General features: G+C 43.9%; 1 protein-coding gene across 3 annotated transcripts in view; it reads left to right on the forward strand.

The window, feature by feature from the left end:
* Window positions 1–16,614, forward strand: part of AOAH (acyloxyacyl hydrolase) — a 169,132-nt gene that overhangs the window by 68,346 nt on the left and 84,172 nt on the right. For all 3 annotated transcript variants that reach the window (XM_032305272.1, XM_032305270.1, XM_032305271.1), the window contains 4 exons: window positions 658–728; window positions 1,547–1,595; window positions 2,783–2,831; window positions 4,558–4,652. In XM_032305272.1, coding sequence (XP_032161163.1) covers window positions 658–728; window positions 1,547–1,595; window positions 2,783–2,831; window positions 4,558–4,652 — 264 coding nt within the window. The remainder of the gene's footprint in view (window positions 1–657; window positions 729–1,546; window positions 1,596–2,782; window positions 2,832–4,557; window positions 4,653–16,614) is intronic.

Here is a 16,614-nt window from a genome sequence, read left to right on the forward strand (position 1 = left end):
GTATAACTCCACCAAGTTGGTGGGATCTCAGATAGTCTACCTGGGAATGGGGGAAATGAAAATGTTGTTTGATATTATTGTGACTCTTAAGTCTTTCAAATCAAGGATCAAGACAGGTCAATCATATAATAAATCCACAAAGTTAGCCAACTCGGCTAGAGATTTTTAAATTATCCAATACAACGATTACTCATTTGACCAAATAAATCAACTATTTTGGAGCCTAAGAAGATTGATAACTAATGAAGTTCAGAGAGTTGGATGTCGTGCTGTCCATGGAAGTGTATACACACACACAAACACACACGAACACACACAGATGAACACATGCACATGTGCGTACAGCAGGCATGCACTGTGCCCACATGCATACACTGTTGTGCACCCACGTACAGACACACACCCAACAGCACATACACACACTCACACGCACACACACTACCACTCGGCATTGGTGCTGGGACTCTGATACATTTCCCTCACACAGCATGTCTCAGCATATTAATCTTAATTTTCTTAGTAACCTCTAGTGTCCCTAGACTGTACTAGAATTAAGAATTGCACATGTTGGTACCCCTGGGACAGCTTTGACTGCCCTTCCTCGTGGATAACAAGGGGCGGAAATGAACCCTTCCTGTGTGTGTTCTTCAATTCCAGACGCTGAGGGGCTACCACTGGCGAGGGAGAGACTGCAATGACAGCAACAGGATGGCATACCCGGGCAGAAGGTACGTCTCCAATGGTCACTGACTCGGGAAAAGGAGGCAGGAGGCGTCATTCCAGCCCCAGCCTAGGGGATTTGTACTTAGAGAAGGGACCTCCGTGTCCCCACCAAAGTAAAGCTCAGTGAAGAAAGAACAGCATTTGTTCACCATTTGTCCAGGAAACCTTCCTAGAGCACCTGCTCATTGCCCAGCGCTCTGCCTGGTGTCGGGCGGTTAACGAAATGAAGTAGGGCCTCCCTTCGTGGAGCTTCTGGTCTAGTAGGAGGAACATGCGAGTCCACAGGGTATGGGGGGGGCCTGTGTCCAGCCTCCTGCTCGAGGTCCACACGCAGGACTGAGGAGTGAGGCAGGAGCTCCCATGAGTGGACCATGTGTCGCCTTTCAGTCCCGGGCTGATGTTCAGCCGGCCACATCTCGAACTTCAGAAAGTGGATGCGTGACCTTCCTCTTGACTGTGGGGCCACGGTGTTCCGTTTACCAGATGTTTGGGAGTCTAGAGTACCATGTGATGCCTCACCTATCTGAATAAAGTGGGCTGCCGACTCATTCACTCTGCCATCGGCTCCATCCCGCAGCACAGTCCATGAATGGAGGCCACTGGAGCTGGTCCACCGTGGTCAGAAAATATTCCAAACCGAGATACTGGCAGAGGCCAAGTGGAGGTTTCTGTGTGCCACTGACAGTCATGCGTGGCACGCCTCCTTGACAAGCCTGTTGTCCATCACTGACCCTTCATACAGCACTCTTCACTCATTCATTCAGCTGACATTCACGGGGCGAGAAGCATATGCTGAAGGCCAATGTTGCTGTTTTCTTCTTAGGCCAGACAACTGGGATATACACGAGGATTCAAACTGTAATGGCATTTGGGTAAGCAACCAGATTCAAACCTAATCCCATCCTCTGACGTTCTGCCCTCCTTAAAAGCCCATTTGCTTTAGTCAGTCCTACGGAAGAAGACGACAGATGAAAGCAAGCTTTCTCTGCAAACTGGAAGAGGGCTGTAGAGTCAGATCTCACATGATGGATGGCAGGGATGTAATGAGAGTTGAGGGTCTGTCAGTCGCAGTCCCTTGAAGTCACCCACATCCAACCCCTTTTTTCTGCATTGAGTCAGGAGAAATTAAAGGAAGAATTCTGTTAGCAAAGTTTTACAGCGACCCAAATAGCTGTTGGAGAAAAGCTCTTACTGTGCCACCACGTCAAGGCAGCCATTTTCTTTGTATTCCACAAAGCTAGTCAGTCAGGGTGGAAATTAATGCTGGTGTTCCAGCTCTGCATGAACAGCAGATCTGAAGCTTTTAGGAAGAGAGAGGGAAGAAAGGAGGAAACCCAACCAAATACTTCTCTGAGGACAACAACGGCAGCAGACCCCCGTTTTGTGGGGTCTCGAGCTAATACATGACTGAGGATCCTCCTGAACAAAAAGAATACCAAATTACTAATAGTTAATTAGAACAATAGAAGAAATCCCAACAAAATCCCAGAGTCTTGGAAATCCAGGTCCCTTAGAAATTATAGGCTGTGCAGCGGCATCCCTGGCCTCCACCCACTAGATGCCAGGCGCTCCCCCTCCCCCTGTTGTCACCACCAAAAATGTCTAGACTTTGCCAAATGTCCCTCGGGGCAGAGGTGGGGGGAAGCCAGCCCTGCCGAGAATCGGGGCTCTGGAAGCATCCATGTTTAGGGAGTGAAGACATCAGCACACTGAGAGCTCCAGCTCTGAGACAGAGGGACACACACTGACCTTGTGTCTCGGTCACTTAGTGGGCCCAGAGCGCCCCCTCGTGGCGACACTGCCAGCCCTTCAGACACTGCTAGAGGGGCATCCTCTGGACCAGATGGTTGGCCCTCTGGATCTCTCCTTATTGCTGCCCCCAACCATAAAGCCCAGCTCACACCGAGTGTCGCTGTGTTGAATTAAGGGCTCAGGAGACTTTAATGGGTTTTATCCACTAACTTGCCTTTGTACTTTTAAAGCCATTAGGGAAAGCCACAGTATATGTGTCTCATACATTTAAAAACAAACTGCTAATCCCATCCTTTCTCTTTTGAAGGGTGTTGATCCAAAAGATGGAATTCCATATGAGAAGAAGTTCTGTGAAGGTATGTATTGTAGAGTTAATGTGCTTATCACAACAGGGACACTCTTTTCTAGTTGGAGGCACACTTAAGCCAACAGACCACCCAAGGGAGGAAGTGCCTGGTGCTAGAGCTTAAAGTTGATCGATGTCCATTTATTTTCATGAAAAAAAGCTATGAAAAAACTTGTAGAAAATGGAGGCAGAACCTAGAAAAAGTATAACTGAATTTTTCTGACTGCCCCCTTTATGTGGAGATTAGAAACGATTGGAAACTTGAATGATGAGGGCAGAAAAGGCAACAGGAGAGAGCACAAGGTAATGGAAACCTAGGGCTTCTCCCAAATATGAAAACAAATAGAGGTCCTGGCATTTCCATGTCCTTCTCAATACACAACAAGATCAGATATCTAGGTTTGTGCTGACAGAATCCCTGTGGCAGGCAACTGGGCTAAAGATTCATATCTGGGTTACTTGAGGGACACCTCCAAGTTATAGCCATTGGGGAGTTCCCAAAAATCTGAGCAAAAGCTCTGTGTTCTAAATGCCCAAATGCCACAGACATCTGAGCTGCCAGTATTGTTGGGAAAAACCTATGATCACCCACATACTACTGAAAATTTGTGCCTGGTAATACCCAAAGGGTCTCAGGCAAGACCCTCTGCTAGCCTCACATTTTACATATGGGCAGTGCTTTTCCCTAACATTGAAAAGCATTCCGGTCATTCATTCATTCCTCCACTTGATGGATATTTCCTGAATGCCTATCCTTATTATGCACCAAGGGCTATGCTTGGCTCTGAGTTGTCCTGGACAGAGGCCACACAGTCTTTGCCCTGAATCAACTTAGTCTGATTGTCTAGGGGAAAGAGGCGTCCCTCTGTCTGACTTTGGGACAGATCTGTTGATTCTTTCAGGATCTTAAGGAATTTAGGAGAGTACATCCAGGGGTGCCTGGGTGGCTCAGTGGGTTAAAGCCTCGGCCTTGGCTCAGATCATGATCCCAGGGTCCTGGGATTGAGCCCTGCATCAGGCTCTCTGCTCAGCAGGGAGCCTGCTTCCTCCTCTTTCTCTCTGCCTGCCTCTCTGCCTATTTGTGATCTCTGTTTGTCAAGTAAATAAATAAAATCTTTAAAAGATAAAAAAAGAGTACATCCATCACCCATGGGTAGACAAATCATGCAGATGGACCTCAGAGGCAGATTAAGAGATTCCTAACCTCCAGATAGGGCTTTGCAGAGACCTTTATGTTCATCTCCCGTTAATCAGCCAGAATTGTCCACCCAGTGCTTTTGTGTATATGGATTAAGGGCTTTAAAAGACCATAACAACTTTGAAAAGTCCAAATTGCTCCATGAGATCACGAATGCTTATAGTGAATTACAATAGAATTCAAGAGAGCCATTTCCAAAACCAAAACCCAGGGTGTATTTCTGAGTTCAGATAAAGTATGGATTCTTTGATTCATCCATCATTCACTCATGAGGTTGCACAGCAGTTTTGTTTTATGCTGAGCTAGGAAACACACCTGCATCTGTACAGCTTAGCTAGCAGTTTCAGTGGCCTAGAAATCTCAGTCAACTCCTAAATGCCATCCCCCTCGCTCCCCAACGCTTGAAAAGCGGCAGTGCGTCACTGTTATGAGGCTCTGTGCGGGATACACACCAGGGTATCTACCCTTCTGACCACCCAATCCAGAAGCTCCAAACTACTGGAGTGCATAAATAATGCAAATAAATTGTGCCTCCCAGGTTCACAGCCCAGGGGAATCATTCTGCTGGGAGACTCAGCTGGGGCTCATTTTCACATCTCTCCCGAATGGATCACAGCTTCACAGATGTCTTTGGTAAGTAATTTTGGCAGTAATCATCCCGGATGTGCCACCCTTTGTGTTTGGTCCCTCCTTGCTCCCTCTAAATGCGATGCCAACTCCAAACAGGTGCAAATCTCCCTCCTCAGCAAAATCTGTTGTAAAAAGGCGCAGCCACAACCATTCCAGCTTGGTTCATTTCAAACAATATGATAAGAAATGTGAGGGCATTGTCACAGCCGGCTCATCACAGCAACTGTCCTGTCCATTAGAGAAGGGGGACCTCTGCCAGGTGGAAAGGAGACTTAGGCACAATGGGGAAACCCTGGTCATATGGACTCCTCGGCCATGGTTCCCTTCTCCCTCTCCAAGAACCCTGAAACTCCGATCTGGAGAAATCCAACTACAGGAATTATAAATTCTTCCTTGACCCCTTCTTCTCAAACTAGAGAAATTGAACATACATCTAAACACTCCAAATGAACCTGTGCCAAGTCCCAAAACTGAATAGACATAGACTTCCCTTTGTAAAGGGGAGCAAGCAGGGAAACATCTGGATGTATAAAAAAATGCTCATGATCTCAACAAAGGAATGCTCTTTAAAAAAAAAAAAAAGGCAAAAAGCTTGCTGTAGGAGACAGAGTGGCATTTTGTACAATATTAAATTCAGGTTCTCAATAATGGTCAACAGGAGATTGTACCCATGAAAAAGGAGCAGTCAGACATCAGGAAAGACTATTTTGGGGAGAAAGAACAATAATCACCTGATGTAAAAATCCAGTGACAACACTGACAAGCAAGTTGATGATGCAAAAAAACAAGATTAGCAAACCAGTCCTCCTGCTGGGGAAATTCTGGAACTCAGAGAACCAGCATGCGGGATTGGTTCTGGAGACTGAATAGGAAAACCAGAAAAGAGAACATATCAGGCAGAGAGGAAGTGGTAACCAAATAAGCAATAAAAGATAACTCAATTACTGAGTTGAGGGAATCCTTGTCTTCAATACTAAACCGGCAGTGAGCACAGGCCCAAGTGTAAAATAGACTCTATTTACCGTGTCTTCCTATTTTTTTTTTTTTGATTCCAAATATAAAGAAAAATCTTGCAATCATTCTGCCCAACAACAACAACAAAAATCACCAAGGTACTTACTAGGAGGAAAAAAACATTTTAGCATCAGATTTACCTCTCAATGCTAACTTTTAGAAAATAGTAGAATAGCCTCGACAGGATTTTGAGGGTTGCATGTCAGAATTGTTCAGGCTGCCAAGATATTGTTTGTTCTTCCAGAAACTTATTCTCCATTTTCAGAGATTCAGAAAACATAACAGACATATGCCCTCCTGAGAAAGATTATTTTAAGAAGTATTCCTGATTACTATTCCAACTATTCCAAATATTACTAGATTTCAGTATATAACATTATCAAATGTAAACAATGTAAAAAAAATCCATAAAGTTAAAAGACAAATGAAAAATGAGAACAATATTTATAACATACAAGGCGATATTTAAATTCCCTAATAGCACACAGTTCCTGCATGTCAATAATAAATTTTTTAAGTGTTTTAGTAACATAACTAATAAATATAAACATAGTTTGATCTTTAATTGTAATCAAAGAAACACAAAATAATAGAATATCATTTATCATCTGTCAAACAGATAAAGCTTAAGAAGTGATAAAAGACCTATTTTCAGCAAAGATATGGTGAAATGGACATTTTCTTTCACCACCAAGAGTGTTTAAGTTGGTTGAACTTCTCTGAAAGGCAATTTGACAAAATATGTAAAGTGACATGAAAATGGTGGTGGTTTTAATCATTAATTCTTCATCTGGAAGTTTACCTCTAAAACTGATTAGTTGTTTGCTCAAGAATCTGTGTATATGAGTATTCATCAAAGAGTTACTTATAAGAGCAAAAATTAGAAATTAAAAATAAAAAACAGGGATTAGAGATGCAAAAATATACCCATAAAATGAAATGTTATGCAACCACTAATACACATGTCATAGACATATTTCTTAGCAAGAAATATACAAATAATAACTTGTTAGGGGATAAAAATAGGTTATGAAGTAATAATGTATGAACCAGTTTTGTGAATATGTAAGTGCATCTGTGTGTGCAAGCAAAGAAAATAATTCGAAGGTTGTGGATCAGTACATTAACACTGATATGTCTGGATTGTAGAACACTGGGTAATATTTTCTTCATTTTTCTTCAGTGAATTTGTACTATGTAGGTACCAAATATTGCACTCCAAGACCTGGGGTATCATTTTGTTTTGTTTTGAGCAAATAGCTTAAAAAACACCAAAGCCCTGTTTTTCTTAGTATTTGTAAAAACCCTCCAAGGTAGGTATTTCACAACATAGCTTCACTGTACACACAGATATTCAGAGAGGTTAGGTAGACTGCCTAAGGTCACACAGCTAACAGGTGGAAGATTCAGTTCCTTTCATTGTCATCTTGAATAAGCCACTTACCCAGAAACTCTGTAAATGATGGTAGGAACAATCTCAGGCAAGGCCATGTGTTTCATGATCTAAGGGCTGTGAAAATGCTTTGGACTCTATATTGGATTCAAACTAGACAAAAAGTAGATTGACTCACAGCTCATGCAGTGCAGTGGTGGCAGCTAACCAGGCTGGTCCATGTCCTTGTGCTTGTCCTTCTTATCCCACATCTGGGCCTCTGGAGGCTGAGGTGAAGGGTGCCTCTCCCTTTAGGGTTCTCCTGGAGAGAATGGCGTCTCAGAAACTGTCACCAGAGCCAGCAGCTCACTCTATAGTGTGCGAAATCTCTAGGGAAGAGAAACATTCACTGAGAAGCTAGCCCAGCAGTCTGGAGTCCTGACAACTGGGATTTAAATTCTAACATTTTTTCATCTGCTGTTTGCAACAACAAATTAAGTGAAATACTGCAGCTCAGCATTGTTGGTTTGGGTTGGGTTACAGGAGCCCCTGGTTGCTGAAAGTTTTTTTGGTTTTTTTTTTTTTTTATGCCACTTTGCTTTTACAGAAGACTTATATTAGCCCCCTTTCTTCCCAGCCAAAAGAAATCTAAAGAAGATGTTCACTTAAAAAACAAAAACAAAAACAAAAACAAAAACTGTTACCATGCTAATGTAGGTCTTTCAGAAAAGCAGAATGGCCTAACTCAAACCTTGAGAACTCTCCCTGTTTAGATAGCCAGGGAAACCTGTGTTTCCCACCCCACTCCCCTGTCATTTTTTGGCAGTAAATTATAGTCTTAGAAATGGCCACAAGAAGGGCAAGAACGTAGAGTTGATGTAGAAGCCAAACTGGGCATAATGGTAATTGGGTTCATGAATCTCACCAACATGTTAATAATGCTGTTGGTGGTAGGGACAACTCCACCGATTTAGCGGCATTCTGTCACCTATTTCAAGCCTTTGATGTTCTAGTGTTCTCAAAGGGGTTAATATACATCTCCAAGCTACAGATCAATCCCGCCACTCCAAGCCTGGGCCACTTCTGTGTTGTGCCATTTATAAGATGGAAGATGAGACAAGGATAATAGAGAAATATTTTGCTTAGAAAGTTAGCATTGAAAAGAAGGTATATCACCAAGTTATTATCAAAATAATGCTGTACAAACTACCCCACGTCTTAGGGACTTAAAACAGTCCCCATTTCTTCTCACTCACACATCTGTGGGTTGTCTAGGGTCAGCTAAACCCTGTTGGTCTTGGTTCCAAGCTAAAGGTTGGGTCTAAGTCTGTACCATGTATCTCTCCTTTTTCTTGGTTGGGCAGTCTATCCAGAAAGTATTCTTTTCATGGTAATTGTGGAAGTGCAAGAGGACCAGGGCCCCACACAAATACATTTGCTACGTCATGTCCACAATCAGTACATTGGCCCAAGCAAGTCACACGACCATGCCCAAGATCAGTGAGGAAGCATGTATATCTGCTCAAAGTGAGAGAGGGAAGAAAGTAAATATTTGCATTATTGCTTTTATCTAATTATAAATGTTAAATATTCAATCGAGAAAAATAAGCAATACAGAAATTATTAAGAAATCATTAACATTCTCTTTAATCCTACCACCCGGGGAGAATCATTTTAACATTTGGGAGTATCAGATTAGTTTTAAAATATTCTCTTAATATTCTTCTTATTGTGGGAAAAAAAGAAGATAGGAAGTCAGTACTAGAACCAATTTTGAGAGTTAAAAAAAAAATCCCCACCATCTTGACCTTTACTCATTATTTTTCCATTCTTTCCCAGAACTCGACTCCTACTGTGCATACACACACACACAGACACACACACACACACATGCATTATGTAGTTATAAGAGTAGCAAGTATGCAATTGGCCATTCTCCTTTTTTTCAATTAGCACTAATTATAATCATTTTTCCACATTGCTACTTAGTCTTTGTATTCATTATATTTGTCAGTGTTCTCTAGCATCTTTTTCAGTATACAAGCCATAATCTACTAAACCATCTGGCCACGACTGGATATTAAGCTGATTCATTTCTGGACTACTATGGATCATACTCCTTTAAAAAAAAAAAAAAACCTAATTTTTCAAACATATTATCTATAGAATCTCTTCATTTGCCAGGGAGTCAGCATATATATATAACTACAATGCCTGGCAGACATCCATGGCATATGTTGAGCTCTGATGTCTCATGTTCTGATTGTTTGGCTTTAATACTTGTGGCAAGTAAACAAAATATTGCCAAGTACTAACCTGGGACAAACTGTATACCAAGCCCTGTGATAGAAGCGAATGACACAGAAGTAAAGGACATGGAAAGAACCAGGCCTTCAGAAGGCTTCAGGTCTTATGGGCAAATGAAGACCAGATTCCATAGCTATTGCAATGCATACGCATGCCCCGAACTCAAGGAAAGAAGGAGTTCGGGCAGTCTGGTCCTCACAAGAAGGAGGGTCCCAGGAGCAGAAAGAGCATACAAAGGCTCACAGAAGTAAGAGGGTTCAGCATTCTGAGAAGAAGTCTAGTGTGGCTGCATTGATGATAATAGAATATGATAGAATATGAAGTGGAGAAGGTATGAGAAGAGTCTGAAAAGGTGCATAGACGACAGATTTCAGGGGTCCTTGAGGCCACATTAAGGAATTCAGAGTTTATCCTGAAGGCAGTAGGAAGCTGCCAAGGGGTTTTAAACTGAGAAATAGCAGCAGTCATATTTGAATTTTAGAAATATCACCCTGATTCCAGTGGCAAGTTGGATTGGACTGGTGAGGGGTGGGGGGAAACAGGAAAGTAGACCAGCTAGGTTCTTTCTAGTGAAAGTGCCCTAACCTGGAAGAGTATGGTGAGGAAAAAAAGAAATGGGCAAACTCAGCAGTTATCTAGAATGCACAGTGGACATGTATTTTTCCCATACACTTCCCACCCTGTGGACTTTACAGCCAATTCCTGAAGAGATCAGCCTCCCGGAGGGAGATGTCCCGCCTGACCGGCTTACTCTGGGGCCGTGAGGGCATCCACACATCAGAAGAGGCTGCTGTATCGACTGCACTCCCTTATGCAGGTCTTCCCTGCAGGGTTGAACCAGCTTTTGGAGACTCTACTGGAAGAGTCTGTCCCCCTAAGAAACTTCGGATGCCTCTGGCTCTTCTGCATCATACCCCTAACTCCCAGTAGTTATAGTGAACTTACAGTTCGTTGTCCAAACCTGAGGGAAGGGGGATCACCACTGGAAATTTTATGAGGATAATAGGCATTAATTAGACTGGCCCAGACAAACTGGGATGTATGGCCACCCAACCGATAGCATGACAGCCATGTTGGAAACCAACACCTTGAGCCAAGAGCCTTGCCCAGAGGAGTTTCCAGCCCCTAAATCATCTCTCTATAAAATAATCTCGGACTTTTAAGCAGACCTGGGTTCAAATCCTAGCTTAGCCACATACTAATCCTCCCTGAGCTTAATTTCTTCACCTAAAATATATATAAGTAATGATAGCTATCTCATCAGAAAATTGGGAAGATTTTACAAGAGGATGTTTTAAAATGGACTATTTATTTCTACCTGAGTTTCAACTGAGGCCCCAAGACAATGTGGGCCAACAATTCCCACCTTCCGCCTTCAAATATCAGAAGGACTTCAGCAGGACATGCACCAGAAGGGAGTGAACAATCATTTCTGCTACCTGTAGCAGAAGACCCACCTCAAAGGTCTAAGAGTTGAGGCAGGGCATGGCTGGTGTCAGCATGGCAGTGGGTCTCAGCTTTCCCCTCAGGGAAAGGGTGGACATGCTTCCCCCTCAGAGTAGGCGACCACTAGCGGACCTGGGTAGCTGTCTCCGGAGACTGGGGTCAAAGGGGCTAGTGTCCGACACTCTCATGAATAATGTAAGAGTGGTGACTGAGGAAAGAATGAATGTGTGTCCTGGGGACAAGGACATGGACCCCAAGAAGGAAGAGCCAGCCTGAATCATTACAAATCCTGGAGAAGATTGCCTGGAGATGACTGCGCCATGGAGGGTAAACCAGTTGACCAGGGACTGGAGCACGAATACTGAAAGACTAGAGGGGCTGAAGAGAACGCACTGACTGCACCTGCAAGGTTAGTCACGTGTTCCCAGCAGGGCCTCTCAGAGCCCCCATTAGAGAGAGCCAGCTTTGGACATCAGCCCAGCCAGAAGAATCACATCTGATGATACCTCTTCTCCTTCCACCAGCACCACCTGTGGTCGGAAGCCTCCGCTGTGAATTATTCATTAATTCATTTGGCAATAACAATAAGAAACAATCAACATAAGTAACATTTTTATGACCTATAATGTTATTTTCCAAAACAAACAAAAAACAAGCTGGAAGGGTAGTTTTCTTTTCCATTGTTGTGACTCTCTTTGATATCTGGCTAAAGACAGCCAGATCCCCATACCTGCTTCCCTCTTCAATCTGTTTTCATATGCATTCATGTAGCCTCTTGAAAACTACATTGTACCCTCATGGGTGAAATAAAAAGGCAAATGAAAAAGGCAAATCAAGTCATAGAAGTATGAGGAAAATAGTGATCTCATAAACTCTCTGTGAGAGTCCCAAAGATTCCCAGGGTTCCCCAGACCATATTTTGAGAACCACTGTCACAGAGTTTTCCTGCTGCCTCTAGTGTCTAAACTTGGAGGATTTACAAAAGAAAGATGTGGTTGTGGAGTACCACAGTGCGGTTTCCAAAATTATTTACATCTAGAAATGCCAAAAAAGAGGTACTCTAAGATAGAATGTCTTAGGGCAAAATGGGAAATCATCAGTACATGGTGAACTAACCTCTCAACCCAAGATTCCCAGAGCACACTGGGATATGTGAGGTTCCCCAAGAGAGTGTCCATGAGAATGCTCACTCTGCCCCTGGGTTCTACTATTTGAGAGCCTTTTAGTAATGTCACCACAAAGGAAGAGAACCTCCAACCTTTTGGCTAATTCAGCAGGTGGAACCCCTTTTAGTCTGGGTTTCTAGTCAGTGTCAGAGTCAGCAGTTAGCAGGGCCCAATCAGGAGAATAAAAGCATTCCAACAAGGGGATTTAATACAGGAGATTGGCTACACAATGTTGGATTTAATACAAGCAACTGATTACATCGGTATTAGAACTAAAAGGGAGTTTCTGAAGAAATTAATCATTGCTGACGCTAGGCTAGTGAACAAAAAGGAAGATGGGGGTTTATCAGAAGCTAGAGCAAGGGGTGTGGCTGATGCTTGAACCTTGGCAGATCCTGTATTGACTGCCAGGGGCACACAGACCAGCCGCTACTGGGACCACCTTGGGATGTGGAGATGAGCGGGAAGTAGCAAAGGAAGCGGAAGGTTGGAGGCTGAAGGCTGCTGGAGGTTGCTGACCTCAGCTGGAAACCACAAAATAGTTCCTCTCTCATATGCCCCTCTCCCACTTGTCCCTCCTATTGGCTGGGGGATGCAGAAGAGCCTGGGAAGTGTAGTTTGCAGAGTCCAAGCCCATTCTGCAGAACAGAGACTAGACATGAGCTTAGAGACCAGAGGCCATCAGTGGAATGGGAGGCCTGGTTGGTTGGCTGTCTGCATGGTTTTAGCCAATTAGAGCCTCATCCTTTTATGTCCTTCTACACTGGGACCTGTCTCATCTCTAGAGTTCCATAAAGGCTGCTCTTCACCAAATGTCAGATCCCAGATTCCCTTGTGAACTACCTTTGAGGACGCCTTCCCAAAATGACCAGAAGAGGGCAAACAAACAGGAATCACCTTTAAAAATGAAGCCTCTGGATCTTTCTCTGAGGGCTTTGGGTGACAGGGGTTCTGAATTTGGATTCTGTAGCAAAAGAATATCCACCATCCCGTGACCCCACCTGGCAATCCCTCCACAAACTCTGGTTTCATGCAGGAACCGTAGTAACCCCCAAGCTGTGGTGGCCTCCCTTGGGGTCTGCCAGTGGGAGTAGGTATGGTCAACAAAGACCCGTCAGGACGGCCCCAGCGTGTCTGGTGCTCTGCATTTGCTGCGCCAAGTCATACATCATATCGTCTGGAAAGTGCAGGGAGTGCTGAAGAAAATCAGTGAATCGTTGTTTCATCATAGGCCATTTTGCCGTTTATGAGACTACTCAACATTTCTTGGCCTCTGTCTCCCTATAAAGCAGAAAACGCTGCCGCAAATACATTGCCCCATCCCGACTGCGCCTTTGAAACAGACTCCACGGCCTGGGGTATCTTTCCTGCCACAGCCTCTTCTTCTCTCCCCTTCTTGCCATCCTCTCGTTAAGCAGTGTGGCACCCGAGAGGCCTGTTTACAGCTAATTAGATTAGGAGTGTGTTCATCTGGAAAGATATTTGTAGTTCAATAAAGAGAGTGTGAAGAATCACCCTACTGGCTCCACAGAAACAAGGAGCCTCATTCCGCTGGGTGGGAGGCGGCAGAAAGAGGCTTTCACCCGCTCCCTCCCTAAACAAGCCTCACTTCTCTCCAAGATACCCGTAGTCATCAGATGCAGAATGAGCTTCCCATGCCACAGGAAAGATCTCAGCTTAGAAAGATTGCAAAGCAAAGCAGCGAGCAAATTTGAAAACACTTTCGTGCTTTTTTTTTTTCTTTCAAAGGAAAAACAATCACTGCTTGAGATGTTTTGTTGAGAAAGAAAGGGAGGCAGAGAGATCATCAAGGGCAGCAGTAGAGGCTGCCCTCCTGCCTCTTGCCCATCTGCTCGAAAATTATTTCCAAAATATTAAATGCTGCATTTCGCTGAACCAGAATTGCATGACGGGCTGGGGCTGGGGGAGTGAGGGGGGAGATGAGATTCTGAAATACAATTTTCCAAATGTTTATTTTGCTAGCGAAGGCTGTTGCCTGTACTATTATAAAATCTCAGCACGACCCCCGGCAGGCTGTTGTCTGTAGGGTAAGTAGGCGCAGATTGAATTTCGTACTGTGTCAAGGACAAAATGAATCCTTAATCTGGCTGCAGAAAATGCATATGCACCCGAGAGCCCAGCGGCTCCAGTCTTCAAGCCCACATGTGCTTCGTTCCTTTCTTTGAGATGAGTGTCCAGGTCAAGTTCGGCTGCCCTTTATTAGCCCGCAGACAGTCCGGTATTATCAGAGCTCACACCCTGACCTTCCCTAACTTACCCTGCTGGATTTAACAGTGAGCATGAGGCTTCCATAAAGCATAAAGGCTGATTTTCATGGCGCACGTAAAATATGAAAATCCTACCTCCACTAACTTCGTGTCGACTCCAGAAAGACTTAAGGGTTAGAATACTTGATTATTGTTTTTCCAGCTGAGGAAAGGCCAGAGTTCCATAAAACTGGACAAGATTACATTTTCTGCTCCTCAGACATCTTGCAGGCTGGCAGATTAAGGATGCTAACTGGTGAGAAGAGAAGCCTCAATCCATGGTACTTCTCACTTATTCTGTCAGAAAAAGAGACCTGTGTTCATCTTGGTGAATCCTCTCCAGCAGCTCTCAGGCCACAAGAGACAGAATGTTCTTCGATTCTCATTCCCTGTTCATGGGCACAGGCCAGACGGGCTGTTGCCTTGAGGCCTGATCAATGTGATGCCCTTTTCTCCCTGCTCAAGGTGAGCATCTGGGGCTCTTACCTGCCTGCAAAGTATGGTGTTCTCGGGGGCTCATTCTTCCAAAAACGTCAGTGATCTTAGCCCTCACCAGTTTCTGCAAGAATTAAAAAGACAAACGCTCGTTGTTATGAAAAACTACAAGAGGAAATTATTTTAAGCTCCATACTTCTGAAAGGCATTTATAATTAGCCAGCCCACATGCCTGCTCTCCCAGCACACGAGATGGAGATTTCGTCAGAGACAGGCAGCATGAGTCCATAAACACCTGTGCCAGCCGGTGTGCTGCTAAGACTCGAGGCAATCTCTTGCCCTCTAGTTAATTATATTTACCACGTTGCTTCGCTCTCCCTCAAGTTCCTCAACCATGAAACGGGTCTCAGGGAACTAACTCATCACAGGAAAAACATTTAGGATCTTGAACCAGTGGGGATGTAGAAAGAGGAAATTTCTGGCATTTAGAAATAATTTGGGCTGGTTGGAATTGATTGCTACACCCCATTCATTCATTAGTTCATTTAGCTAATTTCTTCCATGCCAGTCCTTGGAGTAATAAGAATAGAGATAGCCCAGCCCAGCCCTTCCCCAGTGCCGGGCTTTTGAATGATTTCCTGGGGATTTTTCTACTTAAGGCCATAGCTGGCAGATTGGTGAGAGGTGTGAGCAAAACCATAACTTCCAGAGGAAAATCAAGGGGAACATTCTGAAACACAAGGTCCAAAAATTTCAGGCAGATTAAGGGCAGCAGGACTGAGCCAAGAATTTAAAGACTGATTGTGAAAGAGCCCATAGGAAAATAGATCAATAAGGAGCGAAAGGTCATGTTCTCTTGTTGGTAACATAGTTGTGAGCCAGCAAGTAGAGCAAGGAGAAGGGTAGAGCCTTTCTCAAAAGACTAGTTATTAATCCAGCAGGGTATAAGCTTAGCTGCTGTAACAAAGAATCCAAAAATCTAGTGACTGAACATGGAAATATGCTTTCCTTTCATATAGTAATCCGAAGAGAAGCAGTCTAGGGCTGGCAAGATGACCAGCTCACCCTCAACATGCAGCTTCTACCCCTGGGTCTAAGGGGGCTGCTCCTGCTTTTGCCACCTCCCACCTGTAGGAAAGAAAAAGGACCAAGTGAGGACATGCACATTCCCTGGGAGAATCTGACTTAGAGGTGGCACACATTACTCTCTCAGACACTTCACGGTGAAGAACCCAGTCGCACGGCCACACCAGGCGACAGCAGAGGCTGGGGAGGAGTGCCTGGCTGGGCAGCTGTGTGCCCAACGAACGCTCTGGGAATTTTACTAAAGGCAGAGAAAAAGAGATAAGGGTGGACAGGTGGGGCTTTAGATGTGAAAAGCAGGCTCTAACCTCAAAGAGCTTGAAGTCTACTTGGGAGGATAGACAAGTAAACTCACAATTATAACAGTAAGCAGATATTACCATGTGTTTACCAAACGCCAGGCACTGTACTTAGCATTACCTCCTGTCATACTGAAATGACTCCATTATATATATTTTATAGATGAAGAAATGAAGACTTAGAGAGGTTAACTAACTGATCCAAGATAATGCAGTTAAACATGGAACCCAGATAAAAACTGATTCTGTCAGACCCTAGAGAAGAAGTCAGCAAATTATGGCCCTTGAACCTAATGCAGCCCTTCCCTTTTTTTTTTTTTTGTAAATGAAGTTTTAACACGCATTCATTTACAGTCAGTTGCTGCTTTTCCACTACTGTAGCAGAATTGAGTAGTCACAACAGAAACCAAATGGCCCTCAAAGCCTGAAATATTTACTATATTAGATGAAATATTTAGTAATATGTATTAGTAATTAGTAATTACTATAATTAATATATTAGTAATTAGCTGGGCATGCACAGGGTGTGACGAGAGCTGGAGGAGAGCCTCTCACAGAGAAGAGGTGGGCCCGTCA

This window comes from Mustela erminea, chromosome 11 (assembly GCF_009829155.1).
Source record: "Mustela erminea isolate mMusErm1 chromosome 11, mMusErm1.Pri, whole genome shotgun sequence".
Classification (NCBI taxonomy): Eukaryota; Metazoa; Chordata; class Mammalia; order Carnivora; family Mustelidae; genus Mustela; species Mustela erminea.